Here is a 27,358-nt window from a genome sequence, read left to right as displayed (position 1 = left end):
ATGAAATCCATTTGAGGTCTCAAAAACTTGTTTCTCCTGTAAAAACAAGAAAACCCTAGTCAGGGACTGTTTTGTGTAGGAGACAGTTAAGCGTACTTGATTTTTGTGCAGTGTTGAGTCTCTGCTAATCGCGTGATATTCAGAAGACTTCTAGAACAAAAATCTTGGAATTTTGAATTGTAAAAGATTGATTTGATTGATGGTACAAAACACTGAGAATTGTACTGCCAGCAGTTTGGCTGTCAACTGACTGTTACCAGTACAGTCTGAGTTTCCTGATTCTGCGCCTGCAAAAAGATTTAACTCTGTACCAATTGTGTCAGTACTATTTATTTGTAAATAAATAAAATAGCATGTGTGAAGTAATAAACAATATTTGGCGTTTGCGTAAGAATAAATTCAACTGCAAGCCAAATTACTGTATAAGAAAAATTCTAAAAACTAAGTATTTCATATGTCAGGATATTTGTTGAAATAAAAATCCATGATTATATGAGACTCTTAATTTTTCAGATTGGAGTTTTCTTGAAAAAAGATGCGGGCAAATTTTGGGGTATAACAGTATCAGAGCAGGTCTGTCCGTCCGGCCAAGTTGTCTAATGTTGTTTATTCCTATGTATGAGACAAGTCTGTGAAACACTATTAGTACTTGTTGCTTTCTGGTTGTTGCAGGAATAGTTTGAGCGAAGTGGGGGAGAAGCTTTTCTCCTCGGATGTGGTTCAGTTGCAAGTTCGCAAAGAGGATTGTTGTCTTGGTGTTTCAGAAACTGAATTTCGGAGAAAGAATGTGTCTTACGACTTATAAAAAGTTTTGGAGTGAGGATATATATTAAGAGTTGTTTGGAATATGTTTAAGTTGAAGAAAAATGAGTTTTTGAGTGGAATTTTCGCAAGCAAAACGTAGGAAATTGCTGAAATTTTGTGAAACTTCAAAATATCATAACTTGAGTTCTTGACATTCGATTTGAGTCCCGTTTGAAGCGTTAGAAAGCTAACGAGATGAAATTTATTTTAAAAATGGTTCCATAATCTGTAATAGAATTATTTGTTACAAGGTGGTGTTGGAAAAAGATGAAGTTTGCGGTTACGCTTGTCCTTGGGACCGGACTTGTGCGTTGGTGTCGCGTTGGACGTCAGTGTCAGAGTTGAGTGAATTGAAGGAGTAATTAAAAGGTTTGTTGAGAAGAAATTTTAAGAATTAAGTGTACCATTTGAGGAGTTTTGGAGATACCGTAAAGAGTGTCTCTGCATGGCGTCGATGTTCGCATGTTTGAATTGCGTTGGAAAATTTGTATCTTGGGTTTCGAGTATCGGATTGATGTACCATTTGAGCCTATGAAGAGGTGAAATTATATTCTACCTTATGGAAGATGTTATGGGAATTAGAGAAAAACTACGAGTTAGGAATGTTGTTGCGGTCTTTTGTGAAGATAAGGACTTTGGTTGGGATAAGACGAATGGTGATGTACGAGCATATTAATAACTCTAGAGTTGGAGAATAATTAACAATTGTGTAATGCTAAGTGAGAATGAGAAGAATGGGTAATATGTTTAGACATTAGTATCTTATCGACGAGATCGAAGGAGAAGGAAGTTGTGAGAGTTGTAAAACTCAAAGTGAAATTATTGGATTATGACGTTGTTAATGAGTTGAGTGCAAACTCGGAAAGGACGCTCTTACGTAGTAACGACGATTTATGCTTAAATATGGTTGTCGACTATCTATTGACAAATTGAGGAATTGATCACCCTTAATATCTTGTTGGTAGTAGACGGAGTCATATACATAGGATGAGCTTGTCTTCTTATTTTAATAGTAGGTAAGTGATGGATACTAAACCGTGAGGATAATCGCTCACCATGTTGTGTAAAATTATGAAGAAGTGGATATGAAAGAGTAAGACGTATCTAATAGTGACTTAAGTTGGATAATCAGAGTTGCGCAGTTGCTATGCACGTACGATTCTTTAAAAGTGAAGGATTAAGAATCTCAGGAGCCTATGGGAATGATATGTCTTTATCTACACATTTGATTTGGTGGATTGTTGATATATGAATGTTGTGCCAGAACACTATGTTTACTAATAGATGTTTGCTGATTTTATAAGGATATTATTATGGTTGCTGGTTAATGGTGAGTTATGTGGTTATTAGTTAAGTTATACTACTAGATTGACGTGATAGTAGTTTTGTTCCCGTTCTCGTGATGTTGTTGTTGGATACTATAAATGAGGAATAATACTCCATAATATGACGAAGTTGATTATGTTGGCTATGTTGATGTCATTACACGAGTGATACGACGGTGTAAATAGAGTTGTTAGTATTTCGTTGGTAATTGACATATGGGAATGAAATTGCGTGTGTATTTTGGTGTTGACAATGTTGTTAAGATGATAGTATGATGTTGTATATTCAAGTATGAGTGTGTTATGGTAGTTACTACTTTAAAAGTTGATATGTCACGATATTGTTGAAGTGATTGATACGTTATAATCAATTATCTTGAGAAGGTATTGGATTTAGATCATGATGAATCGTTGTTAGGTCGAGGAAATAGTGATCGACGTGTTACCAAATGCTATTTGGGGAATCAGAGAATTGGATGCGAAAATCGCGGTAAAAGTCGTAGTATCGAGTGGATTTTCGAGGACGAAAATATTCTAAGTGTTAATTAATTATTTAATTAAATATTTTCAAATTATTTCAAATTTAATTGTTGAATTTGTAGAGTGTTGAGAATTGTTGACATGGGTTGTTATGATTAATTAGCCGATTAATAAATTGATTAAGTTGTAGAAATAGTATTGAAGAAATACTAGATTTATTATATGAACTTAATTAAGTGACGGGGGTAGTAAAAGGTGGGGTGAGAATGTTAGGCCCAATAGGTTTAATGAAATTAGGTTAAGATAGGGATTAGGTTAATTAGAAGGGAAAAAGTCTTGGAGAATTGGTAATGGGAAGTTGTAGAGAAGAGATAAAATAGGAGAGAAACACAATCCCGTTTGTATTGCAGCAATCTCACTAAATTGAAGATCCCCGATTCGTTAACTAATGGATTGTGGCCAAATTTTTAGGGTAGGTTCGCAATACCTATATTTAACTTTTGACCGTTGGGATCTTCAAAATAAGGTCTGAATTGCGAGATATCATCATCGCACTGTAGCTGCATATTTGGGAAAATTTTCAGCTTTTGATTCTGATTAAAAGAGACAAGGGTTAGAAGCTAAGGCTAGACGGCTTCGATCGATAGAATTATAGAGTAATCTCCAATCTAAGGTAAGGGTGAGGTTATGACTCTATAATGGAATTTATGATGAATTGTATGTGAGATTGGGTTTGTATAATCGTCTGTGTTTGTGGTTGTGTAAAATTGTTGCGGTGTGTGGTTGTTTGTGGTGGCTATTTTTGAAATTGCTGAAATTATTCTACTACCAATGAATCTATTGTTGAAAATTGTTCTATGCTGATGTTGGTATAGTTGTTATATTGTTGTAATAATTCGTTGTTGATATTGTGATGTTGGTGATGTGATTATGATTATATTATCGTTATGATTATGATGTTGATACGATGATGATGTTGTAGGCCTATGGCCAGTGTTGTATTGATGATATAGGCTTATGCCTTTTGTGATGATGATTATCTCTAATTATTGGTAATAACAGTGATATAGGCGTATGCCTTGTGATGAGATTTTTGTTGTGTTGTATGTGATGTTTGCATTCATTGAGTCGCATCCATTGCATAATGCATGTCTGAAAATTATGGCAAACACGACGGCCTGGAAATTATGGCAAACACGATAGCCTGAAAATTATGGCAAATACGACGGCCTGAAAATTATGGAAAACACGACGGCCTGAAAATTGCAAATCTTTAAGTTGGCCTGAAACTGGCAAAAGGGACGATGGCCTGAATGGAAAATGTTTAAGTTGGGAGTTTTACTCCAATTGGTACCACATACATATGCATTATTATGAATCGCATTTCGAGTTGATTAATTGTTGTTGTGATGATGGATAAGTGTTGTATTAAATTGGTGATTTTGTTGTAATACTTTGTTGATGACTTAGTGTAAAATTATGCCAACGATTTATTGTGACAAGTATTCTTGGAAAGATGTGTAATGGTTATTATAACTATTATTATAACTGTTGTTGCTAATTGCTATTATAGCTATTGTTATAATTTTCGTTGCTATTTGTTATTATATTTGTTGTTATAATTGTTGTTTGAAAGTTGTGAAGTGGTGAATTATACAATTTGATTTTTATCATACTTTTTATCATACATCGTATTATATTGTTAGATATCCCACCCCTTCTGCTGATGTTTCCCCTACCATGGGAAATGAGCAGGTACTCAAGTATAATTGTGAAAGTTTGAAGTTAATTTATGAAGTCTTCATATTGCTCTATAATAAGTCAAGAGGGTCGGGGGATGGACGATTTTTGTTATGTTTAAATGTTGTTATTACCTTAAGTTGAATTATGAATTATCATGTTGATTTTGAAGTTGTTTAGTTGAATAAATATGTTAAGTGAATTGAAGTTGAATAATATTAATAGTTGCGAAGTGTTTTCAGTGAATAAAAGATGTGATGTTGTTACCGTTGTGAAATTATGCTTCCACTGTTTAGTTGATTAATTGAATTAAAATATGTTGCTATAAGTTCATCCAGGTTCTAATTGTTATGTATCTGCATAGTTATGATTAATGTATGTTGCTTATGTGAAGTAAATGTGACATCCCTTGTATGATTAAATTTTCCACATTCTGATTTTATTAATATTCAATGGGTAGAATTGGAATGTTACAGTTACAAGGGATTAAACCATGATTTTCCCTATCAAATCCATCATCAATCACTACAGGACCAACTAATGATTGGTTCAAATAATTTATATATCTAATCAACATATAACCAAAATACAATAATTATTTAATGAATAAAAAACAAATTTGTTTTATAATAGTGAAAAGAGGGTGTGAATAGCCACCAATTTCAATAAGATGTATTTTGCGTTGAAAAATGAAAAGAGTTGTACGATTAACAACAAGGGTGTGAATAGAAATCTGATTTCAAACCTTGAGAACATACCCTTAATAATTTCATCTTTTTTCATCTTGAAAGCTTCATATTACTAGATCAATGCCAAAGCTTGGTTTCTTTTAGTTGCTCATTTTCTTCATGAGTCATCGTCAAAGAATCAAATATAGACGTAACCGAGTCTCTATTTGTAATTTTCTCATACTCAATTTAAGAAATGACATTCAGTAAGATTATTTTGGATCTGTGATGATTCTGGTTGTCCTTATTTTTCTAATCATCCATAATGTTTAAGCTTTTCACCATTTGAATCTACATGATGTGTGTAACCATCCATTACCATATCCCACAGATCTTCATCATATCCGAGGAATAAAATTTTGATTCTATCTTTTCAATAGTCAAACTTTTCTCCATCAAAGATTGGAGATTTAACAGAGTAATGATTTTTATCATTGTAGTTGGTAGATGTCATACCATGTTTGAAAAACAAAACTTTATCTAACACTATTAAGTGTTTGATGAATTACAGTTAATACCAAGATCAGAGCTCTGATGTCAACTGAAGGTTCAAGAAACACAAGAAATGGGAGTTTGAATTGGGTTTCATATATGACAACTTTTTGGCAAGCCAAAAATATGAACAACAATGATAAAAAATACACAATGATTTTATACTAGTTCACTCTTGACTAAGTTAATCTAGTCCACTCGTCAGAGTGATTTTGCCTTCTCACAAGGACTTAATCCACTAATCAAACATATTACAAACTCAAAGACCAATTGTTAATGACTTCTCAAGGCTAGAGACTAAACTTATGCCCTCAAGGAATTTAACCAAAGTTAAAATTACAAACTTAAAAACCAATTGTCAATGACTTCTCGAGGTTACAGGCTAAGCTTAGTCCCTTAAGGAGTTTAACCAAAGTTAAAATACGAAGATTGTGTGTTTACAAGAATGCTTCTAAACAAGCTGATACACAAAGTGAATTTCAGAATTTACACTTAAGAAAATATACATGAAATAGCTCTAAGTGTAGTGAGTGTTGTAATTATTATGTCTCTCGTTGTTCACTCTCTTCAAAATTCATGTCCTCTTTAAATAGATGATGAATAGTACCGTTGGAGGATGGAATTGGAAACTTCTTCAATTTCACAGATGTAATAATGATACGGGGTTGAGCTATGAAATGTGGAGATTAGTTGGTACTACATTCCTTAAGATTTTCAACATATTTTTCCTTTTAAGGAACATTTTATTTTTCCGCTTGAATGTACTATCTCCGGGAATATTCTTTCAATAATTAGTCTCTGCATCACTGGCTTTGTATTTGAGATGATTTATAGCTCGATCAGAGTTCAAAGCCTTGAAGATTAGACTTTAGAGTCTAGTGAAAATGAGGCTTGAGTTATCAAAGTAAGTCTAGATTGATTGTTGCAGAGGTATTGTCTTGGTTATCCAAATGATTGACTATCAGATGAACGCTTCTTTATATTTTAACTTTATTTTAGAATGTGATGATATCCAAAGTCCAAAGTCTCTTTGTCCAGAGTCTGCATTCATTATCTTAAGATTATGTACACTTGATGAAACCATTAATGTACAAAATTACTCTCTATACTTTGTTATAATCAAAACTTAAGGATTGTATATGTAGAACCAAACTTCTCTCTCTCTCTCCCTCTCTCTCTCTCTCTCTCTCACTTTTGCATTTACATTTCGTAGTATTTTGCAAGTCTATGTTAGACGCTGGCCTTAGGATCTAGAGGGGGGGGTGAATAGATCGTTCACAGTTTTACGGAGTTAAACGACTTTTCAGCGGAAGTGATTCTGAATCTACTCGCGTCTATTCCGAACCACTATCGAAACGATTGTATATGTGTTTAAAAACCAGTCAAAGACTTGAGGTAAGTGATAAGAGTATACGTTGCAGAATCAAAGCGTTGCTCTTATTGAAAATCAGATTAACTTCTTGTATGATGGACAATGTTTGCAATGCAGTAAGATTGATAGAAACAAATATACAAACACTTGGTGATAATGATCAAATTGAAGGTGATTCAATGTGTGGTGGATTGTGATGTTTATGTAAGTTCTTAATTCACAATCTTAACACTTGAATCGTTGATCAATTTGCTATTATAACCAAATATGAACAGAATGTAAATGAAAAAGTAAAAGCGACAAGAACACGATATTTGTTTAGGCAGTTCGTCGATCGTCCTCGCTACGACTACGTCTGCCCCCAATTCCAAACTGAAATTGGGTAATCTTTCATTAATGTTGAAAGTAGTATATACAAAGAAGATAACAAAGCGATAAACGATAAACCAATTATGTCGATCCTTTGAATCTTCTTCCCCCTTAATCTTGAGCAAGATCAAGGTTATCCAAGAGCTTCACTTTGATTCCCTTCTGCAGTGTCTTGATTCCTTGAACTCCCCGTTCCTCAATCGTTACACTCAGCCGAATCCTCAATGAACGCCTCTTGATAAAAACCCCCAAGAACCACCCGTCGTGGAGGACAAAACCCGCAGATTTTATTCACCAATAAACCCCACAAACCTTCACCCACTAGGAATCTTCAATTCCGTTCCATGGACGTTATCGAACTCATCACTAACCCGCAACGCAAGAATGATTATGTGTAATTGTGTTGGAGATGATGAAGAACGAAGATGAGAAGCGTTTGTGTATCTTTCAGTCGTTGGTGTTCTTTTGAATAATGAACCTTGGACAATATATATGATAGCTTAACAGTTGGAGATGAGAGAAACAGAATTTTTGGCATTCTTGATCAGTTAGGTCGACCTCTTGTAGTGCTTAGGTCGACCTAGCAGAGCTTGCAGAATTTTGCTCCCAGTTAGGTCGACCTGTTTAAGGAGTAGGTCGACCAGAATCTTCTTCAAATGCATTCTGGGGACATTTTCTCAGATTAGGTCGACCTAGTTGTTGTGTAGGTCGACCTAGCAGACTGGTATGTAAATTTCATCAATTTAGGTCGACCTAGATGATGTGTGAGTCGACCTAGCAGAAGTATATGGATTTTTCTCCATTTTAGGTCGACCTGGGTTGACAGTAGGTCGACCTAACTGCTGGTTTTCTGCATTCTTCTTGATCTGCTTGTGTTGAGTCGACCTATAAGTATAATAGATCAACCTGTACTATCATGAGTGATCAATGCTTGCTTTTCTTTGAGTTTTCTGCTTCCGCCTTGTTGTTTGAATGCTTATTTGAGTTTGCCATAAATCAAAAACATCTTTGAGTGTAATCTTGTATTCACATGCTCCCCCTTTTTGATGATGGCAAACCATTAGTCGAAGCTTTGGTGGTAAGTGATAGAGACTCGACAAAGCTCCCCCGTACGTCCAGCATCTATCTCTCAACAAGGCAATCTCTTCAACAAAGCTCCTCCGTACACTCAGCATCTATCTCCCCCTTTGACAACATCAAAAAAAAAGATACGACGAAAAATAGAAGAGTAACAAGAGAAACATAGATAAAATGCTAGCATTCATAGAAAGGTAGCTAGTGATAGCATGAGAGTCACATGAGCAAGAGCGATATATGCATGAAGTCACTATAAGCATGTTAATTGATAGCATATTATAGTATCAATAATATTTTTGGAAGTGAACAACAATAACGTTACCGCTTTCTCAACTTTAATGGCAGCCTTTAATCAATGTGGAATGATGCCTGGCTAGATGATGAACTACCTTTACGCTAAGGAAAATGTTAGCAAAGAAAGAACATATATATATATATATATATATAAACTAAAGGAATAATATTAAGAGAGAACAAACGTAATTAGCCCAAATTAGAGATATCAAGTATCCCTAATTCCCTACGAATGTTGAAGTATTGCTCCGTTGCTAGAGGTATGGTGAAGATGTCAGCTAGTTGCTTCTTGCTTTCTACATGTTCAAATGTAACGTCTCCTTTCTCTACATGATCTCGTAGAAAGTGATGTCTTATTTCAATATGCTTGGCACGTGAGTGTAAGACAGGATTTTTACTCAAGTTTATGGCACTTGTGTTGTCGCACATGATAGGTATGCGATCAAGCTTAATACCAAAGTCAAGAAGTTGTTGCTTGAGCCATAATATTTGTGCACAGCAGCTTCCAGCAGCTACATATTCTGCCTCAGCAGTAGATAATGCAACCGATACTTGTTTCTTGCTATGCCAACTTATCAATGAATTTGAGAATAGATGACACGTTCCACTGGTGCTTTTTCTATCGAATTTGCAGCCAGCAAAATCTGAATCGGAGAATCCTACCAAATGACACTCATTTCCTTTTGGATACCATAGGCCATATGTAGTAGTTCCACGTAAGTATCGCAGAATTCTTTTGACAGCTTTCAAGTGAGATTCTTTTGGACAAGATTGATATCTTGCACACATACACACACTAAACATAATGTCTGGTCTTGAGGCAGTAAGATACAATAGTGAACCTATCATACCTCGGTATAATTTCACGTCAACCTCTTTACCTTTCTCATCTTTGTCTAGATTAGTATTTGTTGCCATAGGTGTGTCAATTTCTTTTGCTTCACTCATTCCAAATCTTTTGAGCAGCTCCGTACAGTATTTAGTTTGATTCACAAACGTTCCATGACTGAGTTGCTTGATTTGTAGGCCAAGGAAGAAATTTAGCTCACCCATGAGACTCATCTCAAATTCACTCTGCATAAGCTTAGAAAACTCTTTGACAAGTTTTGCATTAGTCGACCCAAATATAATGTCATCTACATAAATTTGGACTAAGAGAATATCTTTATCTTTTCTTTTGATAAAGAGAGTAGTGTCAACTTTACCCCTAGAGTACCCTTGACTAAGGAGAAATTTGCTCAAACGTTCGTACCAAGCCCGAGGGGCTTGTTTAAGACCGTATAGAGCACGTTTCAGTTTATAGACATGAGTGGGATACATGTAATTCTCAAAGCCGGGTGGCTGAGCAACATAGACTTCTTCATTTATATAGCCATTTAGAAAGGCACTTTTAACATCCATTTGGAATAGTTTGAAGTCTTTAGAACAAGCATAAGCAAGTAAGAGACGAATAGCTTCGAGACGTGCTACAGGAGCGTATGTCTCTTCATAATCAATACCTTCCTCTTGATTATAACCTTGGGCAACTAATCTAGCTTTGTTTCTAGTAATAACACCGTTTTCATCAAGTTTGTTACGAAAAACCCATCTAGTGCCTATTACTTGATGATCTCCCGGATGAGGGACTAAGTCCCAAACATCATTCCGTTTAAATTGGTTTAATTCTTCTTGCATGGCCATTAGCCAATGCTCATCAAGTAATGCATCCTTAGCATTTTTCGGCTCAACTTGTGAAACAAAAGCAAAATGATGACAGAAGTTACTTATCTTTGAGCGTGTTGTAACGCCCCTTGAGATGTCTCCTATTATATTGTCAATTGGATGGTCTTTCACATTTGTCCAGGCCTTGGGAAGTTCTTCATTGTTTGAGATGCTTTCTTTTTCATTTTTATTGTGAGACTCATCTTTCTCTCTCTCAGCATCTTTCTTTACAATACTTTCATTCTCATCTTCCTTATCCTTGACAATGTCTTCAGTGGATGGACCTGCACCATTAAATGAAAGACCTTTCTCGACATATTTTGCATAAGATTCATCAAAAGATACGTGTACTGACTCTTCTACTATAAGTAATCTCTTATTATATATCCGATATGCTTTGCTAGATTGTGAGTAACCAAGGAATATGCCCTCATCAGCTTTAGCATGTAGATGTTGTTTACTCTTAAGCCCTTAAACATAATGTCTCTTTTCTTAGTATGTTCTATTGTGCAGCCAAAATTTGTAAACATTACTTTAAAATCTTTGTCACACAATTGACTTATACTTAAAAGATTATGTTTAAGACCTTCTACTAGCAGCACATCAGTTATAGTAGTGGTAGAAGGGTTACCTACACTTCCTTTACCAAGTATGGCTCCCCGATTGTTATCTCCATAGGTGACATACCCCTTTTTCTTTGCTTGAAACTCAACGAAAAGAGATAGGTCTCCAGTCATGTGTCTTGAATATTCTCTATCAAGGAACCACAACCTTTCGGCAATGTCAAGACACTTTTCCTGCAAGATTAATTTAAAGAGGGAGGTCCCCAATTTTCATTGGGTCCTTGGTACTGAGTACACAATTTGTTGCACTTAGGCAACCATTGAAATACTCCTTTAGGAACTAAAATTCTCCTAAATTTGCATTTTTCAATGGTATGTCCCTTTTTGCAACAATAATGACAGGTAATATGATGAGAATATGGAGTTTTGCTAGTTGATACTTTTGGTACAAAAGTGTATTTACTATATAAAGGAGTATACGATCTTTTGAACTTGTTTGGATCAACCGCAAAAGTCACTTTTGGTTGTAGAGCCTTGTATAACTTGGCTTTTAGATCTCTTACTTCTTTTTGCCAAATGTGACATGTCTCACAACCAAACCATGATGTAGGATCTATTTCCACTTTATCCTTTTGAATGTCTAGCATAGATTGCTTTAAAGCTTCCATATCCTTTTCGGTTTTCTCAACTTTTGATTCAAGATATGAAAATATTTTCTTATTTGAGGCCAAAAGTTTGAAAGCTTTAATTGCATCTCTATGTAATTCTTCAAAAGCAAGTTTTAGTTGAGAATGAGATACCTTATCTACGAGTTCAGGTTTAAGATGACTTACAGCTTTCTTTTTCTTGTGTTGATGAGCCATGAAACATAGGTTTGCTGATTCTTCTTCATCGCTTGATGAGCTTTCACTAGATGAATCACTTTCCCATGCTATGTAGGCTCTTTTAGATTTGTTATGACCTTTGCTTTGGTTCTTCTCCTTTTCTTTCTTAAGGTATGGACAATCCGGTTTGTAGTGACCGGCTTTCCCACAATTGAAGCAAAGACCTTTGATTTTTCCCTTGTTGTCGTCATCTTGTTTGAACATGTTTGATTGCTTTCTATAGTTGATCAAGCCTTTGTCAGAATGTTTTGCTCCATTTTTCTTTAGATATTTGTTGTATCTTCGCACAAACAGTCCCATTTCCTCATCATCGGAGTCTTCGTCATCACTTGTGTCACTATCCTTTGGCTCTCGTTTTGAGGTCTTGGAGCTCGAAGCTTTTAGAGCTATTGACTTCTTCTCTACCTCTTTCTCCATGTTCTTTTCTTTCTTTGTCCTTTTCTCATGCATGTCAAGGCATTTAAGGTGTTGTTCATGTTCCTCTAGTTTACCAAATAGAGTTGTGATGTCTAAAGTGTTTAGATCATTTGCTTCCTTTATTGCTGTAACTTTGGGTTGCCATTCCCTGTTCAAACATCTTAAGATTTTGTTAGTAGCAACTGCATTAGAAACAGGTCTATCAAGAGAATTTAACCGATTTTTCAGATGAACGAATCTCTTCTGCATGTTTTCGATGGATTCACCATCTTCCATGTGGAAGAGTTCGAACTCTTGAGTTAACGTATTGATCCTAGCTAGTTTGACATCATCCGTTCCCTCGTGGGCAACTTGCAATGTGTCCCACATAGCTTTAGCTGATCTACAATGGGAAACGCGATAGTATTCATCAACTCCTAGAGCTGAGATTAGAATGTTTCTCGCTTTCCAATCGTATGCATATCTCTTTTCATCTTCAGCATCCCAAGTATTTTCTGGTTTTGGAACAACTGCACCAGCTGCATTTGTCATGGTGATCTGAAAGGGACCATTGACAATAGCTGTCCAGATGTTCCTATCAATTGCATTGATGTGGACACACATACAATCCTTCCAATAGCCATAGTTTTCACCGTTGAAAACTGGAGCTCTATTGTGAGCCCCTTTAGGTCCGGAAGCCATCTTTCCAATAAGTGTTTCACGTAGCACGGAATAAACCAGAGCTCTGATACCACTTGTTAGACGCTGGCCTTAGGATCTAGAGGGGGGGTGAATAGATCGTTCACAGTTTTACGGAGTTAAACGACTTTTCAGCGGAAGTGATTCTGAATCGACTCGCGTCTATTCCGAACCACTATCGAAACGATTGTATATGTGTTTAAAAACCAGTCAAAAACATGAGGTAAGTGATAAGAGTATACGTTGCAGAATCAGAGCGTTGCTCTTATTGAAAATCAGATTAACTTCTTGTATGATGGACAATGTTTGCAATGCAGTAAGATTGATAGAAACAAATATACAAACACTTGGTGATAATGATCAAATTGAAGGTGATTCAATGTGTGGTGGATTGTGATGTTTATGTAAGTTCTTAATTCACAATCTTAACACTCGAATCGTTGATCAATTTGCTATTATAACCAAATATGAACAGAATGTAAATGAAAAAGTAAAAGCGACAAGAACACGATATTTGTTTAGGCAGTTCGTCGATCGTCCTCGCTACGACTACGTCTGCCCCCAATTCCAAACTGAAATTGGGTAATCTTTCATTAATGTTGAAAGTAGTATATACAAAGAAGATAACAAAGCGATAAACGATAAACCAATTATGTCGATCCTTTGAATCTTCTTCCCCCTTAATCTTGAGCAAGATCAAGGTTATCCAACAGCTTCACTTTGATTCCCTTCTGCAGTGTCTTGATTCCTTGAACTCCCCGTTCCTCAATCGTTACACTCAGCCGAATCCTCAATGAACGCCTCTTGATAAAAACCCCCAAGAACAACCCGTCGTGGAGGACAAAACCCGCAGATTTTATTCACCAACAAACCCCACAAACCTTCACCCACTAGGAATCTTCAATTCCGTTCCATGGACGTTATCGAACTCATCACTAACCCGCAACGCAAGAATGATTATGTGTAATTGTGTTGGAGATGATGAAGAACAAAGATGAGAAGCGTTTGTGTATCTTTCAGTCGTTGGTGTTCTTTTGAATAATGAACCTTGGACAATATATATGATAGCTTAACAGTTGGAGATGAGAGAAACAGAATTTTTGGCATTCTTGATCAGTTAGGTCGACCTCTTGTAGTGCTTAGGTCGACCTAGCAGAGCTTGCAGAATTTTGCTCCCAGTTAGGTCGACCTGTTTAAGGAGTAGGTCGACCAGAATCTTCTTCAAATGCATTCTGGGGACATTTTCTCAGATTAGGTCGACCTAGTTGTTGTGTAGGTCAACCTAGCAGACTGGTATGTAAATTTCATCAATTTAGGTCGACCTAGATGATGTGTGAGTCGACCTAGCAGAAGTATATGGATTTTTCTCCATTTTAGGTCGACCTGGGTTGACAGTAGGTCGACCTAACTGCTGGTTTTCTGCATTCTTCTTGATCTGCTTGTGTTGAGTCGACCTATAAGTATAATAGATCAACCTGTACTATCATGAGTGATCAATGCTTGCTTTTCTTTGAGTTTTCTGCTTCCGCCTTGTTATTTGAATGCTTATTTGAGTTTGCCATAAATCAAAAACATCTTTGAGTGTAATCTTGTATTCACAGTCTAGGTTTTCAATTCTTAAAGTAGTTTATCGTTTATTCAATTGGTAGCAATTTATTGCTTAAGATTAGGTTTTCTTAGGATTGGCACCTAATCGAGCTTTCGTGGTGATTAAAATCTGAGAAACTTGTTGAGTTTAGAATTCGCACATTTAATCATTGTATAATCACTTCTCGTGAAACATATAATTGGTATCAATTGAATACTTTATGTATCATCATTAGATCATTTGTGATATATGAAGATTGATTAAGTGCTTACGTGAAATAATTTTTAAACAAGTTTAACTCACTTTATTTCGCTATAAGCATTTCAGCGCGCAACTTTGAAACCTTCGATAATTCATTTTTGAAAATTTGGTTGAAGCTTATTTTTAAAAAGTCTACTCACTTCCCTCTAAATTGTTTTCTCACACCATATTCTCAACCAACAACACATGCTCAAGGTTTTCTCCTTGCTATTCCTATTGATGGTCTAGTCCAACATATGACCTTGGTAGAGTACCGTACTGTAACACCCAATTTTTAACAGCGAGAGTGTGTTTTTTTTTTCTATTTTAAAACAACAAAGTTTTTGAAATAAAACAACTATTACCATCTTTAAAATAAATCAGTGTAAAGTTTTGTAATACAATGATCATAATACAAGTTACAGAGAAAACAATAAGGAAAAGTAAACAATGACTTCAACGACAACCCCTAAGCTGATCTTGAATTCCAAGCCAAGGATGACTTAGTACAAATGTCTCACTATGATGTTCAATCTTGATAATTTCGATTGCTAAAGAAATTCACATCTTGCAAGTCTTCACGACACTTGGATAACCTATATATTACGATTCCTAATAGCCTTGGGGCATTCAGCCCATTCAATAATAATAGTAGAGGGTCACGATCTAAAAATAGCATATACGAAAGAATAAACACATGCAAGTAATACATGTTATACAACAGTCACAATATTTATTTCAACAAATAAAGTAAGGCACAAATATCCTAATGCAGACTCTACATGGGTGTGATCCCCCTAACCGGGTTCCTCACATGCATGAATTCCGGAATTTTACCTCTCCGCAGAGAGTCGTGCCCCCTTTCCACTAAAGGTGCAATATTCCCCACTGACACCGACTCAATAAAATCCTGCAGGATTAGGTGGGCTCAATCCACTAGAGTCCTCACCCGGTGCAGTCCACTCGACATACACACAACTATGATATGCATGAGTATACACTTTCTCTACATATACTAATGCAACAACTTACATAATCTTCACATATGTAATCATAACCACAAGTCAATTCATATATTCAACGAATCATATAAAAGTATGTTCACAAGTTTAGCATCACCGCTTAAACAAATATTTCATAATTGGGCACACAACATTTAAACATTCTCACTCGGGCACACAATTATCACAAAACCCCCCAATTAGGCACACCATCATTCATACCAACACATATGCATTCAATCACATATAATATCGTTAGAAAGTGCCCTTACCTTAGTAAGCTTCCAACATATTCAACTTACGCTATATGAGAACAATTTGTCTCTCTCGACGAGGTCTCCTATCTAGTTTACCCTTTCAACCTTTTAAAATATACAACTTAATTAAGTCAATACAAACCCAACTGTATCCATAATGAGGGATTTACCTTGGCCACTTACTTAATCAATTAGGTTTAGGTTTTATTTCCGATTTTCTAACCTAAACATTTTATATTAAGAATATATCTTTTCAAATAGAAAATGAATTTTTCTCTTAAAAGAATAATAAAATATTAATGCAAAAAGTTCATAACTCACTAGTTTAAAATAGTATTATGATATTGTCATAATCATTATTTGCCTGCTACTTTGTTTGAAATTATTAAAAAATAATGATTATATTTTTAAAATCATCTTTAAATAAGGATTTGATTAGAAACTAAAGAATTAAATTTAGTTATTCATTTGTGATTAACAAAAAAAAATATATAGTATTTAAAATTTAAAATTTAAAATCTCTAACCAATATTAACTCAAAATTATAATTTATCAAGACAATATTGATAGTTTCTAAAAAGTAATTAGTTTCAACTCATAATAAATAAAATAATAACAATATTAATAATATAAGGACAATTTAATAAACCACTTAATTAAAATAGAATACATAAAAGAATCTTGAGAACTAATGTAGTTCAAAAATAAAATTATATTTGTGAGTAAAAACAACATTATTATTTTGTTATTTTGATGATTCAATCATGCCAATTATTTCAATTATAACCATAAAATCATTTTCGTAACATAGTAAGATATAATACACGATGAGAATAAATATTTTGAATTTGGTATTTCATATTTTAGTTTAGAAAAAATTATTCTAACTTTAAAAGTTCTTAAATATTATTATTTCCTATATTTAAATTGAATCCATACCAACTATAATATTTATTTGAAATGATATAGAACTAAAGTGATTTTCTTTTAACTTTGAACAATAGTTATAGTATTGATAAACACTAGATATCAGATAACTTTGAATATACCCCCTTTCAGATTTTAAAAAAATTCTGAGGAACTTGTTTCTGAATTTATCTGTTAACTTGATCTTATATCAAGTAAAGGAAAATGATATTATTATTCAATCATAATATAAATATTAAAAATTTTAGATTAATATACAACAGTACATATTATTTCTTTAAACTAGTATGCTCCAAATTTATAGATTAAATAAAGTTAGAATTAGGTTCACTTAAAACAAAAGTTGAGACTCAATAGGTGAGATAAAGTATTCACTAAATGAAAAGAAAGAAATTATACCAAGTCTTGTTTGTGAGCTTTCAAAGTGATTTAAATGGTGTAGAAGAGAAGAGAGAATGTGAAAGATTGTTTAATATTGTTGTTCTGCACACATAGAGAGTGAAAATTGTGTGTTGTGTGACTTATGGTTTATCTAATGATATGTATTTATAGGCTAGTCTTGATAAGCATGCACCCTAACCATTGGATAAAATAGTGTTGATGATAAGCATGCACCCTAACCATTAGATCTCTCTCACATGCCTAAGTCATGATTATTAGATAGAAAATATCATGATATTTGTAGTTTCTAAAAATTAAACTATTAATTTAATCACTCTAATGCCAAACGTGTAGAATTTGAGTAACTTGAGCTTCATGATTTAAAGTAAACTATATGAAATGAAAAGAAGAATATTTTAAAACTAAGTAAAAATGTAGAAAAAGAGACTGGAAAATAAAAAAATATTAAAATAATTTTCACGAAACGAAGTTTAATAAAACAGATTGAAAATGATCAAAATCAAAAATAAAAATACCCGATTAAACAGGCTCGGACAGGTAAAATTATAACCATAAATGGCGTCGAAAAGATACAACGACCTTACCAACACGATCTACGCGCAACATAGACTAATAAAATAGTCTGGTACAATTCAAAACTCAAAATATTTCGCCCGTTAATTTTTCACACGGTGTCGAATCGCTTCAACCGGTCAGTCTGTAAAACTCATAATTTAATGTTGACAAAATAAAAATATTTTGCATGAATAATTTTTTTTTTTTTGACAGAAAATAAATGATATTCATTCATTCAAATCGATAGAGTACATCGTTGCAATGCCAATTCAAAATCGCCAAAAACAAAAAGGATGAATCTGCGAACAAATCCACAGCATCCATGTTAATAGCATAAAACAGCAAATTGCATATGCCTACAAATATTAATGTATTGACTGTATTGAGATGTCCGAAATATTCATGCTTCCGGATCCGTAGCGTTGACGACACCAAAGTCATTGATTGAATCTGCACGAGATCGAAACTAATCTTTCAACCTGAAATAAATGAACACCGCACAAAAACGGAAAAACAAAATACCCGCACAAAGACGAGAAATCAAAATACACCACAGAAATATGGGAAATCAAAACAAACGATGACCCACGAAATCACAAAAAAGACAAAAAGAAAAGGTGTGAAAATCACTTATTTAAGTAATAGATAAACAAAAACGATTTGGAGGGGTGATTTTGGATCAAAATTGATCCTAAATCACCCCTCTTTGAGAAAGAGGAAGGAAAAAGAAGAAAGGTGTGAAAATCACTTATTTAAGTAATAGAGTTTTGATAGTACTTAGGCATGGTCTCAAATTTATAGACAATTATATAAAAAATCAATAAAATAAAATAGCATAATACTATTTAATATTCTCTAATTCTAATTCATACTTTTGTACTTCTATGGGTCTTACATGTACAATTCTTAAATACTGAATTTTGATCCCTTTATTTCCTGTTGATGAGGTTTTCCCTGTTTTCCGCAAGGCATGCTTGAATACTTTTGGAGAACACACCATTCATTCTAAGGAGCTTCGAGGATTTAAATGCCGACGTGATTTTATTAGAGGATGTCTTATTTGATATATTTAAAAGTGTCGGGGTATCTGTGAAGAAAAGACACCTGTAAATTTCTTAACTAACTCATATGAGGGAAAATTGACACTTAGACCAGCTGATGTTATGGTGTACGATGTTATGGTGTACGAGTGGGAAAGAGGGAAACATGCACATATAGACTTGACTGAGTTTTCCACTAATGACTAAGGACCAGAGGTTTTATTGCTGGGCAGACAACTCTCAAAATCGCTTCAAGTAAAGTGGTCAAAGATGAGAAAGTGTGTTCCGATAATCAACATATTTTTATATTATTTTTTTGACACTTTTGATTTTCTAACATAAAAAACAATTAATCTTTTACTGAGAATGTAAAGGTTCATGCATAACAATATTGTGTCTCCTAAAATAATAAATATAATTTTTAAATAAATTTATTTTGCATGCTATTTCAGTATAATATTAATTATGTAAAAAAAGACTTGTAAATAAGTATAGAAATTAGAGTCAATGAGTGAATGGAGCCAGATCTGCTTCAAATCTAGGAAGTGGGTAGAAGATGGTCACTTACTGATTGGAAGAGAGGAATGGAAGAGTCAAGTTGATTTTGCTACAAGTAAAATGATAACTTACTCGTCCCATGTGAATTCACATGTGCAGAACGTGCAAACAAAATGAAATAAAATATCTTATCTGGACCACCGACCAACATAAAAATGTGGACACTAAAAACCATGAACAAAATTCAACTATATAAAACTCACACACATTACTGTAAAAAAAAACACTCTTGGGCTTCTTCAATTCTTTTCTTTTTCTCTATCACTGTATCACAATTCATCACCATGCTGAGTCTAAGAACATGTCCATCTCTTTCCCTCCCATTCTCACCATCCAAACAACCAAGAAACCTCTCTCCATCCTTCAAACCCTATCATCAATCTCCACCGTCCAAATCCCGAACTTCAATAAAAACATCTTCATCTTCCACGCCTCATTCCCAAGGGATAGAACACATAGTTCTCATAAAAGTCAAAGAAAACACAGAATCCTCAAAAGTGAACGCCATGATCAACGAGATGCAGTCCTTAGTCACACTTGAACAAGTTCGTCACCTTACTCTAGGACCAATCCTAACCAACAACGAAAGTATCTCAACAACGATACCTATTTCGGATCTTCGTTACACTCACTTGTTCCATAGTCGTTATGATTCTGAAGAGGATCTACAAACATATAATGTCCACTCTAAACATATAAATGCGGTTAGAGGCTTTATTTTTCCTATCTGCGATGATCTTTTAGTCGTGGACTGGATAGGCGGAGAGGTTGCTCTCCCGCCACATCCTTCGCCCGGTACTGCATTCCGGGTGAGTTTCTTGAAACTCAAGGAAGAGAATGAGAAAGACGGTGAAGTTAAGGAGGAGGTTTTTCGTGCTATTCGAGGTATTAAGGAGAGTAATGGAGGAGTTAATTATGTTTCTTATGGTGAAAATATATCTCCGGCGAGGGCGAAGGGGTTATCTATAGCTTCGCTTGTGGTTTTTGCAGGACGGGAGGAGTTGGAGAGTGTGGATGCTGGTGAAGGTTTGGTTAAGGTTAAGGAGCATTTGGAAAGTGTGGTGGTGGTTGATTATGTGGTTCCTTTGAAGTAGTGTATAGTATTGATTGATGACGATGTTATTGGATTTTTGTGTTTGAATGTTACTTGCAATAGTACAAGTCCAATGATGCTGTGTTTGTGTTCTTGTTAGATTGTTACTATTTAGAATGTTGCACACAAAAGTATCTTGAATTGGATGGTCCATGTTTAGTCATTGTGATTTCATTGTAATTGTAATGTCTGCTAACTGATCAATAAAACAATGGATTATAGTTCAATGAAATCTGAGAATTTTAAGCACCCCACACCCTGCGTTAAAATGATTATATACCTCTCTTTAACTAAAGAAAATGTCGAATTTGATTAACTTTTATAAACATTTCAAAATCTTCTATAAAATTTCGAGTTTCTTTAAATTTAAACATATTTGTAAATCTCTATTTTTCTCTGCATTCTACGGATGTTTTAAAAGTTTTACATAAAAGTTTTTCAATGAGTTATTTACATTTATAACAAGAGAAAATGGGTGATGCAAAGTTTTACACTGTCAACCAATTACGACCATGAATCAGGACAAGTTAGACTGTAATTTTAAAAAAACTTATATGACATGGCAAAACCATTTATTTTTATTTGATAACAGTGTAAAACTTTTTTATACTGTCAGTGCACTATCTTTAACCTCTTATAACAAATATATAATAAAATTGATACTAAAATTTTAAAGTTTTCTCGTACTTTTGGATAACTATAATATTGTAATGGCTAACATCAATTTATAGAAAAACTTGCACTACTAAAAATACTCTATCTTCCTACGAATTTACCTGCGGATTTGAGCGATATTTCCGCCGGAAACAAATTTCTTGCGATGATTTTTTATTTTATTAAATTTTTGAAACATTATAAATTATTTATTAAAATAACTATAAAATAAAATTATAATTTAAATGTTTTAGAATTTAAAAAAGACAAATTCAAATTCATTGAACAAGTTACTATATAATCTACTATAAAGTTACTATAAAGTTGATAACAAGTACTTACACAGTCCCATTACTAAAATGACTTAAAACACCAAGTTATTACTAATCATTTGTGAACAAAATTAAAAAGATAAAATAATTCAAATTACAACCAACTCAAAAAGGAAAAGTACTAATCAAAAGAAAAAGATGATCTCACTTCATAAAGGTTCTTGACAGAAAAAGTTGGTCGACAACACATGGGAAGCATAGGTACACGTACCGTAGTCGTGGTATTTTATTTTTTTCTTATTATTCAATTTTAAGTGAAATTTATGTATTTTACTTTCGTTTTTATTGTATCTTAACATTATTTTGATCTTTTAAAATTTTTATAGTGATATTTTATTATGAGCCTTATAATTTAATTATCTACTCGTACATTTTTATAAAAAAAACTCTTATTTTTAATAAATGTCGTATTCCATACTGGTACCAATACCTACATCGGGTACCGTAGCTGTACCTATGCATAATAGGGGTTACATAGGGTATTTAGAAAAAACATGATATAAATTTATGGAAAGAGACGGTAGCAATATTCTTTAAAAATGTAGTGTTTGTTTCTTAGAGAGACAAAAAGGAAGAGATGGTAGCATTATTCAAAGATTGATTGAGAGGATCTGTTAGTTCTCTTATTGAAAGATCTGCTCACGATGTAGATGTTGTTGGTGATGGTCCTCTGTGTATTAAGGTGTAAGTATCAGATATGCCTAAGAGGAGGGGGGGGGGGGGGGGGGGGTGAATTAGGTTTTCAAAAATTAATCGGTTTTATGAGAATGTCTTTACTAACTTTTTGGTTAAGTGTTTGAAGGCTTTTGATAGTTTTTATCTTTTTCTCGGTAATGGTGATGAAAGCGGTAAAAGAGGAAAGATAAAGAACACAACGATATATACTGGTTCCACTCACAATCCGAGAGTACTCCAGTCCCCTTTCAAACACGAAAGAGATTTCACTATAGTTAGAATGATTGTACAAGCCTATGCCTACTATCTAACCTATAGGGTGATCAAAGGTTCTTAACACCTTTAAGATCAAGCAACACTAATATGGATGAAGAACAATACTCTTCAAACACACCACTTACTTCCAACAATCCTGGATAGTAAGGAAACAATATTCTTTTAATTTTTACAAGAGTTTTTTGAATGAAGTTTGTAAAGCAATATCAATGTTGGCTTGATCTCCTTCTTCAAATAAACAATTCTCAAAATGAATATAAGTGTTCACAATGTAAACTTTGAATGAATTCTCAATGAAAATGTGTATAGATAGTTTCACTTGAAAATAAAGATTTAATGAACACTTGGAAATATTGAAAGATGAAGAATATGAAATTTATGAATTGTTAATGAAGAAGGTGTTTAATGATTATGAAAGATGTAGTATATATAATGTGTTAAACACCTCTTTGAAAGGTTATTTTTCCATGAAACAATGCAATGATTAAGTGGTAAGAAAACAAATTCGTTTTAATGAAATCATGCAATGGAAAAACACACTGGTTCCTGCCTGGGACAACCCAGTTCCTGCTGAACGTTACAGCAGAATTATTTGAATTTTGAACTAAGGAACCGGTTCCTGCCCAGGGACAACCCGATTCCTAGTAGTAAAACAAAGATTTGTGAAAATGCAAAATGCTGGGAACCGGTTCCCCCATGGGGACAACCCGGTTCCTAAAACCTTATTTTGAGATTTTACATATGAAAAAGGTTTTAAATGAACTTTTTTTAAAATATAAAACTTGTAGTATGTTTATGATATGCATGAAAATATATTTGTGAATAATTATATGTCAAAGTGAGTATTGTTTATACCTTTGACGCTTTAGCTCGATTTTTGAATCTTCACACTTTCTTCAAGACTTTGAAATGATGTATATTTGCTTAAGATTTGAAATACTTTTTGCACATCCTTTTTATGAAAGCTTGATGTCCACGTTGTCTTCATCAAAACCAACTATGCTTGAGAAGCTTGAAATTATATTCTCTCCCTTTTTGATGATGACAACCAAGTCTTGAAATGTTTTTGAAAAAGTTGTTTTGTGCTTTGAAAAAATGTTGAATAATGCAAGGCTCCCCCTATGTTAGTGACTCCCCCTAAATCCATGATTTCTTTGATTTATGGTGAAGAGTTCATTTGATGTTATGGCCTGCATTTCTCTTTTAAAACAAAAAAAAACAACAAAACATATGCATATTTCTTCTCCCTCTTTGTTATTATCAAAAAGGATGGGGAAAAAGAAAGAATATATATGAAATATAAACATAACACAATTGTGATATAACATAAACATAACACAAATAAAGGATACGAAACGTAGTTTTTGACGTTTACAAACACAAAACATAAACATAAAGAAATGATCCTAAACATCACGAAACATAAAATATAACATAGAAATAAAGAGCACATAATTTAATCACTTTCATTCATTTTCTCTTCATCATCATCATCCTCTTGTTCATCTTCTTCTTCACTTCCTTCTTCTTCTTGATAATGAGCCAAGATGCGTCGTCGAGTGCGTTGAATTTCAAGCATTTGTCTCCTCATAAGATTATGCTCATATTTGTTTTCCCGCTTGTTGTTATCAATGGATGTTTGAATGGATCAAAGCTTGTTAAACATCATTTCCATTGTATAGCCACCTTCGGGAGGTTGAGGAAATTGGGGCACGGTTGGTTCAAAGTCAATCTTGTAGAAAAAGCGACCTTCACTATCGGTAACAATTCCAGTATTCTTAAGAGCGGTTGCAGTAGAAATAGCACACTCTTGTTCATCCATAGTCTTCTTTGGTTCCCTTTGGAGGAGGACACCGACATTCCGAACTATGTGAGAAATGAACCTTGCATATAGTAAGCCTCCTTTAAGGGAAGTCATAAGTTGCATGTGGCGCATAATTGAAAGAGCCCAATTGACTTCAATGCCACGTCTTAGAGCAACCAAGACCATCAACTCAAACTCATTGATCCTGGAATGGTTAGAATTCTTTGGAAATAAAACATAAGCAATGATAAGATGGAGCATCCTATCACTTACCGATAGACTTGAACCAAACATGTTAAACTTGGTAGCAAGTTGTTGGCGAACCGTATCTCGTTGAGTAGGTCGGCACATTTCAACAAAAGTATCAATCTTACTATATGGTTGCCAATCCTCCGAAATGTTACCTTGAAGGAGCACCAAACCCTCAGATGGAATTCCTAACACTTTTCTGAATTCCTCAACATCTAAACATATTTCTTTACTAGAAACTTCAGACAACAAAGTGAAATCACCAAAATCATCGGTCACTATCTTAAGGTTATGGTAAAATTCTCTAACCAAATCCGGGTAATAATCACCATGGTCAAGCACAATATTAGCTACCCCTGCATTAGCTAGTCTAGCCGGAAAATTGAAGTTGTGATTAGGAAAGTCAGGGAGATTACCGTACTTTGCCGGAAGGAGATTCCGACTACGAATGTGGAATGTGAGTCTACGACTCTTGACAGTTGGATGGGTTTCTTGAGGCTCTTCACTTGTTTCTCCAATTTTGTTCTTCCCCTTAGCATTTCTTGTAGCTCTTGGTGCCACGGTTGAGAGTTAGGGTTTTGGTTTAGGATATTTGGATTTGTAGAGTGGAAGATGATTTGAATGAGATATGTGAAAGAGTGGAGGATTATATGGTGGTTTGAGATAGTGGGTAATTTAATTATGAGAATAATGGTGAGATAATGGAGTTTTAATTTGGTTGACAATGGAGGTGGAAGGATTGAAGAAGATGAAGATGAATGTTGAATGAGAGTGAATGTGAGTAAATGAGTGTAAATGTGTGGTGTTAAAAGATATAGTATGCATTGAATAGAAATAAGAGAAATAAAAGAAAATAACAAAATAATGCTAGCCACACATCTTGTTTTTGTAACAGCCAAAAGATAAAAGAAAATCTGGAAAAAATCTACGTGGGAACCGGTTCGTCCCTACATGGGAACCGGTTCCTGAGACACACAAAAAACTTCGCCTCTGGATTTTACTATGGGGAACCGGTTCCTCCCTACATGGGAACCGGTTCCTGGACAGAAAAAGTTCAAAAACTTAAATTTTATGAAATGGAAAGGATATATATATATATATCATACATAAACATCAAGACATAATATATGAATATTTATAAAGCATCTTTTGATACATAAAATGTTAGAAATGTGTATCTTTGATTTATGATAATGAAGAACACATTTAAACATCACCTTCATCTAAAATTCCAAGCTCTCGTCGAATTTTGTAAAATGATTCTTTCGGGAGAGGCTTGGTGAAGATATCTGCAAGTTGATTATGAGTATCTACAAAAGTGACTTCAACATCTCCTTTAAGCACATGATCGCGAAGAAAATGATGTCGAATGTCTATGTGTTTGGTTCTTGAATGCATGACCGGATTCTTTGTGATATTTATAGCACTTATATTATACATCGAAGAGGAATGCATCCTAGATCAAGTCCGTAGTCACAAAGTTGTTGCTTAAGTCAAATAATTTGTGCACAACAACTACCCGCTGCTATGTATTCTGCTTCGGCCGTACTAAGCGCAACACATGCTTGCTTTTTACAAGCCCATGATACTAATGCATTTCCAAGAATGTGACAAGTACCACTTGTGCTTTTACGATCAGTTTTACAACCTGCATAATCCGCGTCAGAATAACCAATTAAATTGCACATACTACCTTTTGGATACCATAAGCCAACGTTGGTTGTTCCTTTGAGATACTTCATGATCCTTTTAACCGCTATAAGATGTGTAGCAACCTGCGCTAAAATTAAAAGGTTTTAGAGTCGCCACCTATTTTGAAGGGCGAATAGGAAACCCTATGCAGTTATGAGATTCGGGTAAGATTATTATAATCAGGTCGAGGGAAGGTGTTAGGCACCCTCAACCCTTTCCTAAGGTTTTATCGAAGATAAATTTTATGGCTAAATGTTAAGGTTTAATAGCTAAAGAAATGAATAGGGTGAAAATTGAGATTTAAACTGGATGGAGGTTTTAGGGAAGGGGACTCGCCTTGGTTATCCAAGTGCCTACGTATCTCCTTAGGGAGAATCAGAGTCAACGTAGTTCGGGCACAGGGTTGTACGCCTTAGAATTTGAATTTGATATGGTTTTAAGGCTTTTTGAATGGCCTATCGTAGTTTTAGAAGTTGTGATTTGAAAGGCATTTTGAGTTGCCTGATTGAAAAGGATGAAAATCTGTAGTGTCGTGGTTTAGTGTGTTTTGAATGTTTGGGCGTACAACCCTGAAATAATCGAATAATCGGGGAAGATAATTCCACCTAATTATATCCTAATCCTATTTTTAATTTCTAACCCTAAATATATTAATTGATTAAACTAAACATATTTTATTAATAACTGTAATACGGTGAACTGACTTTATTTGAAATGTCACGGTTAAGCATGAGTCGCCACCGACTTTTATTTTATCCAAATTAATTAGAAAGGCTAAAAGAATAGGAAAAACCTTTTAAATAAAATAGGGTTCGGGGGGTAATTATGCAAAGGGAAGTTGTAAGGCACCCTTTGCATCCATGGTTTTCCATGGGCTCTTAATTGCTTTGCTCTTTAGTTTTGAAGCCAAAAGTTTCAGAAAATGTAGAAAAAGAGAAATAAGTATTTTAGCTCGTAAAATGAGCGCAGCCTTATTGAAGGTTTATGAGAAAGAATATGAAAAAAAGTTTTAGAGCAAGGCAAAGCAATTAAGGGCAATTACCTGGTTAATTGATAAAAAAGATTCTTTGAGCCTTTCAGGGTGAAAGGAT

At 34.3% G+C, this 27,358-nt stretch overlaps 1 protein-coding gene across 1 annotated transcript; it reads left to right on the top strand.

Annotated features, from left to right (window-relative positions):
- The first annotated feature begins 19,998 nt into the window (after nucleotides 1-19,998).
- On the top strand, nucleotides 19,999-20,586 carry LOC131597584 (stress-response A/B barrel domain-containing protein UP3-like). Its single transcript, XM_058870274.1, has one exon. It carries the CDS (start codon nucleotides 19,999-20,001, stop codon nucleotides 20,584-20,586), a length of 588 nt encoding a protein of 195 aa, XP_058726257.1.
- The last annotated feature ends 6,772 nt before the right edge of the window (nucleotides 20,587-27,358 follow it).

The sequence above is a fragment of the Vicia villosa genome, linkage group LG4 (genome assembly GCF_029867415.1).
Source record: "Vicia villosa cultivar HV-30 ecotype Madison, WI linkage group LG4, Vvil1.0, whole genome shotgun sequence".
Lineage (NCBI taxonomy): Eukaryota > Viridiplantae > Streptophyta > Magnoliopsida > Fabales > Fabaceae > Vicia > Vicia villosa.
This window is presented reverse-complemented; position numbering and strand designations above follow the sequence as displayed.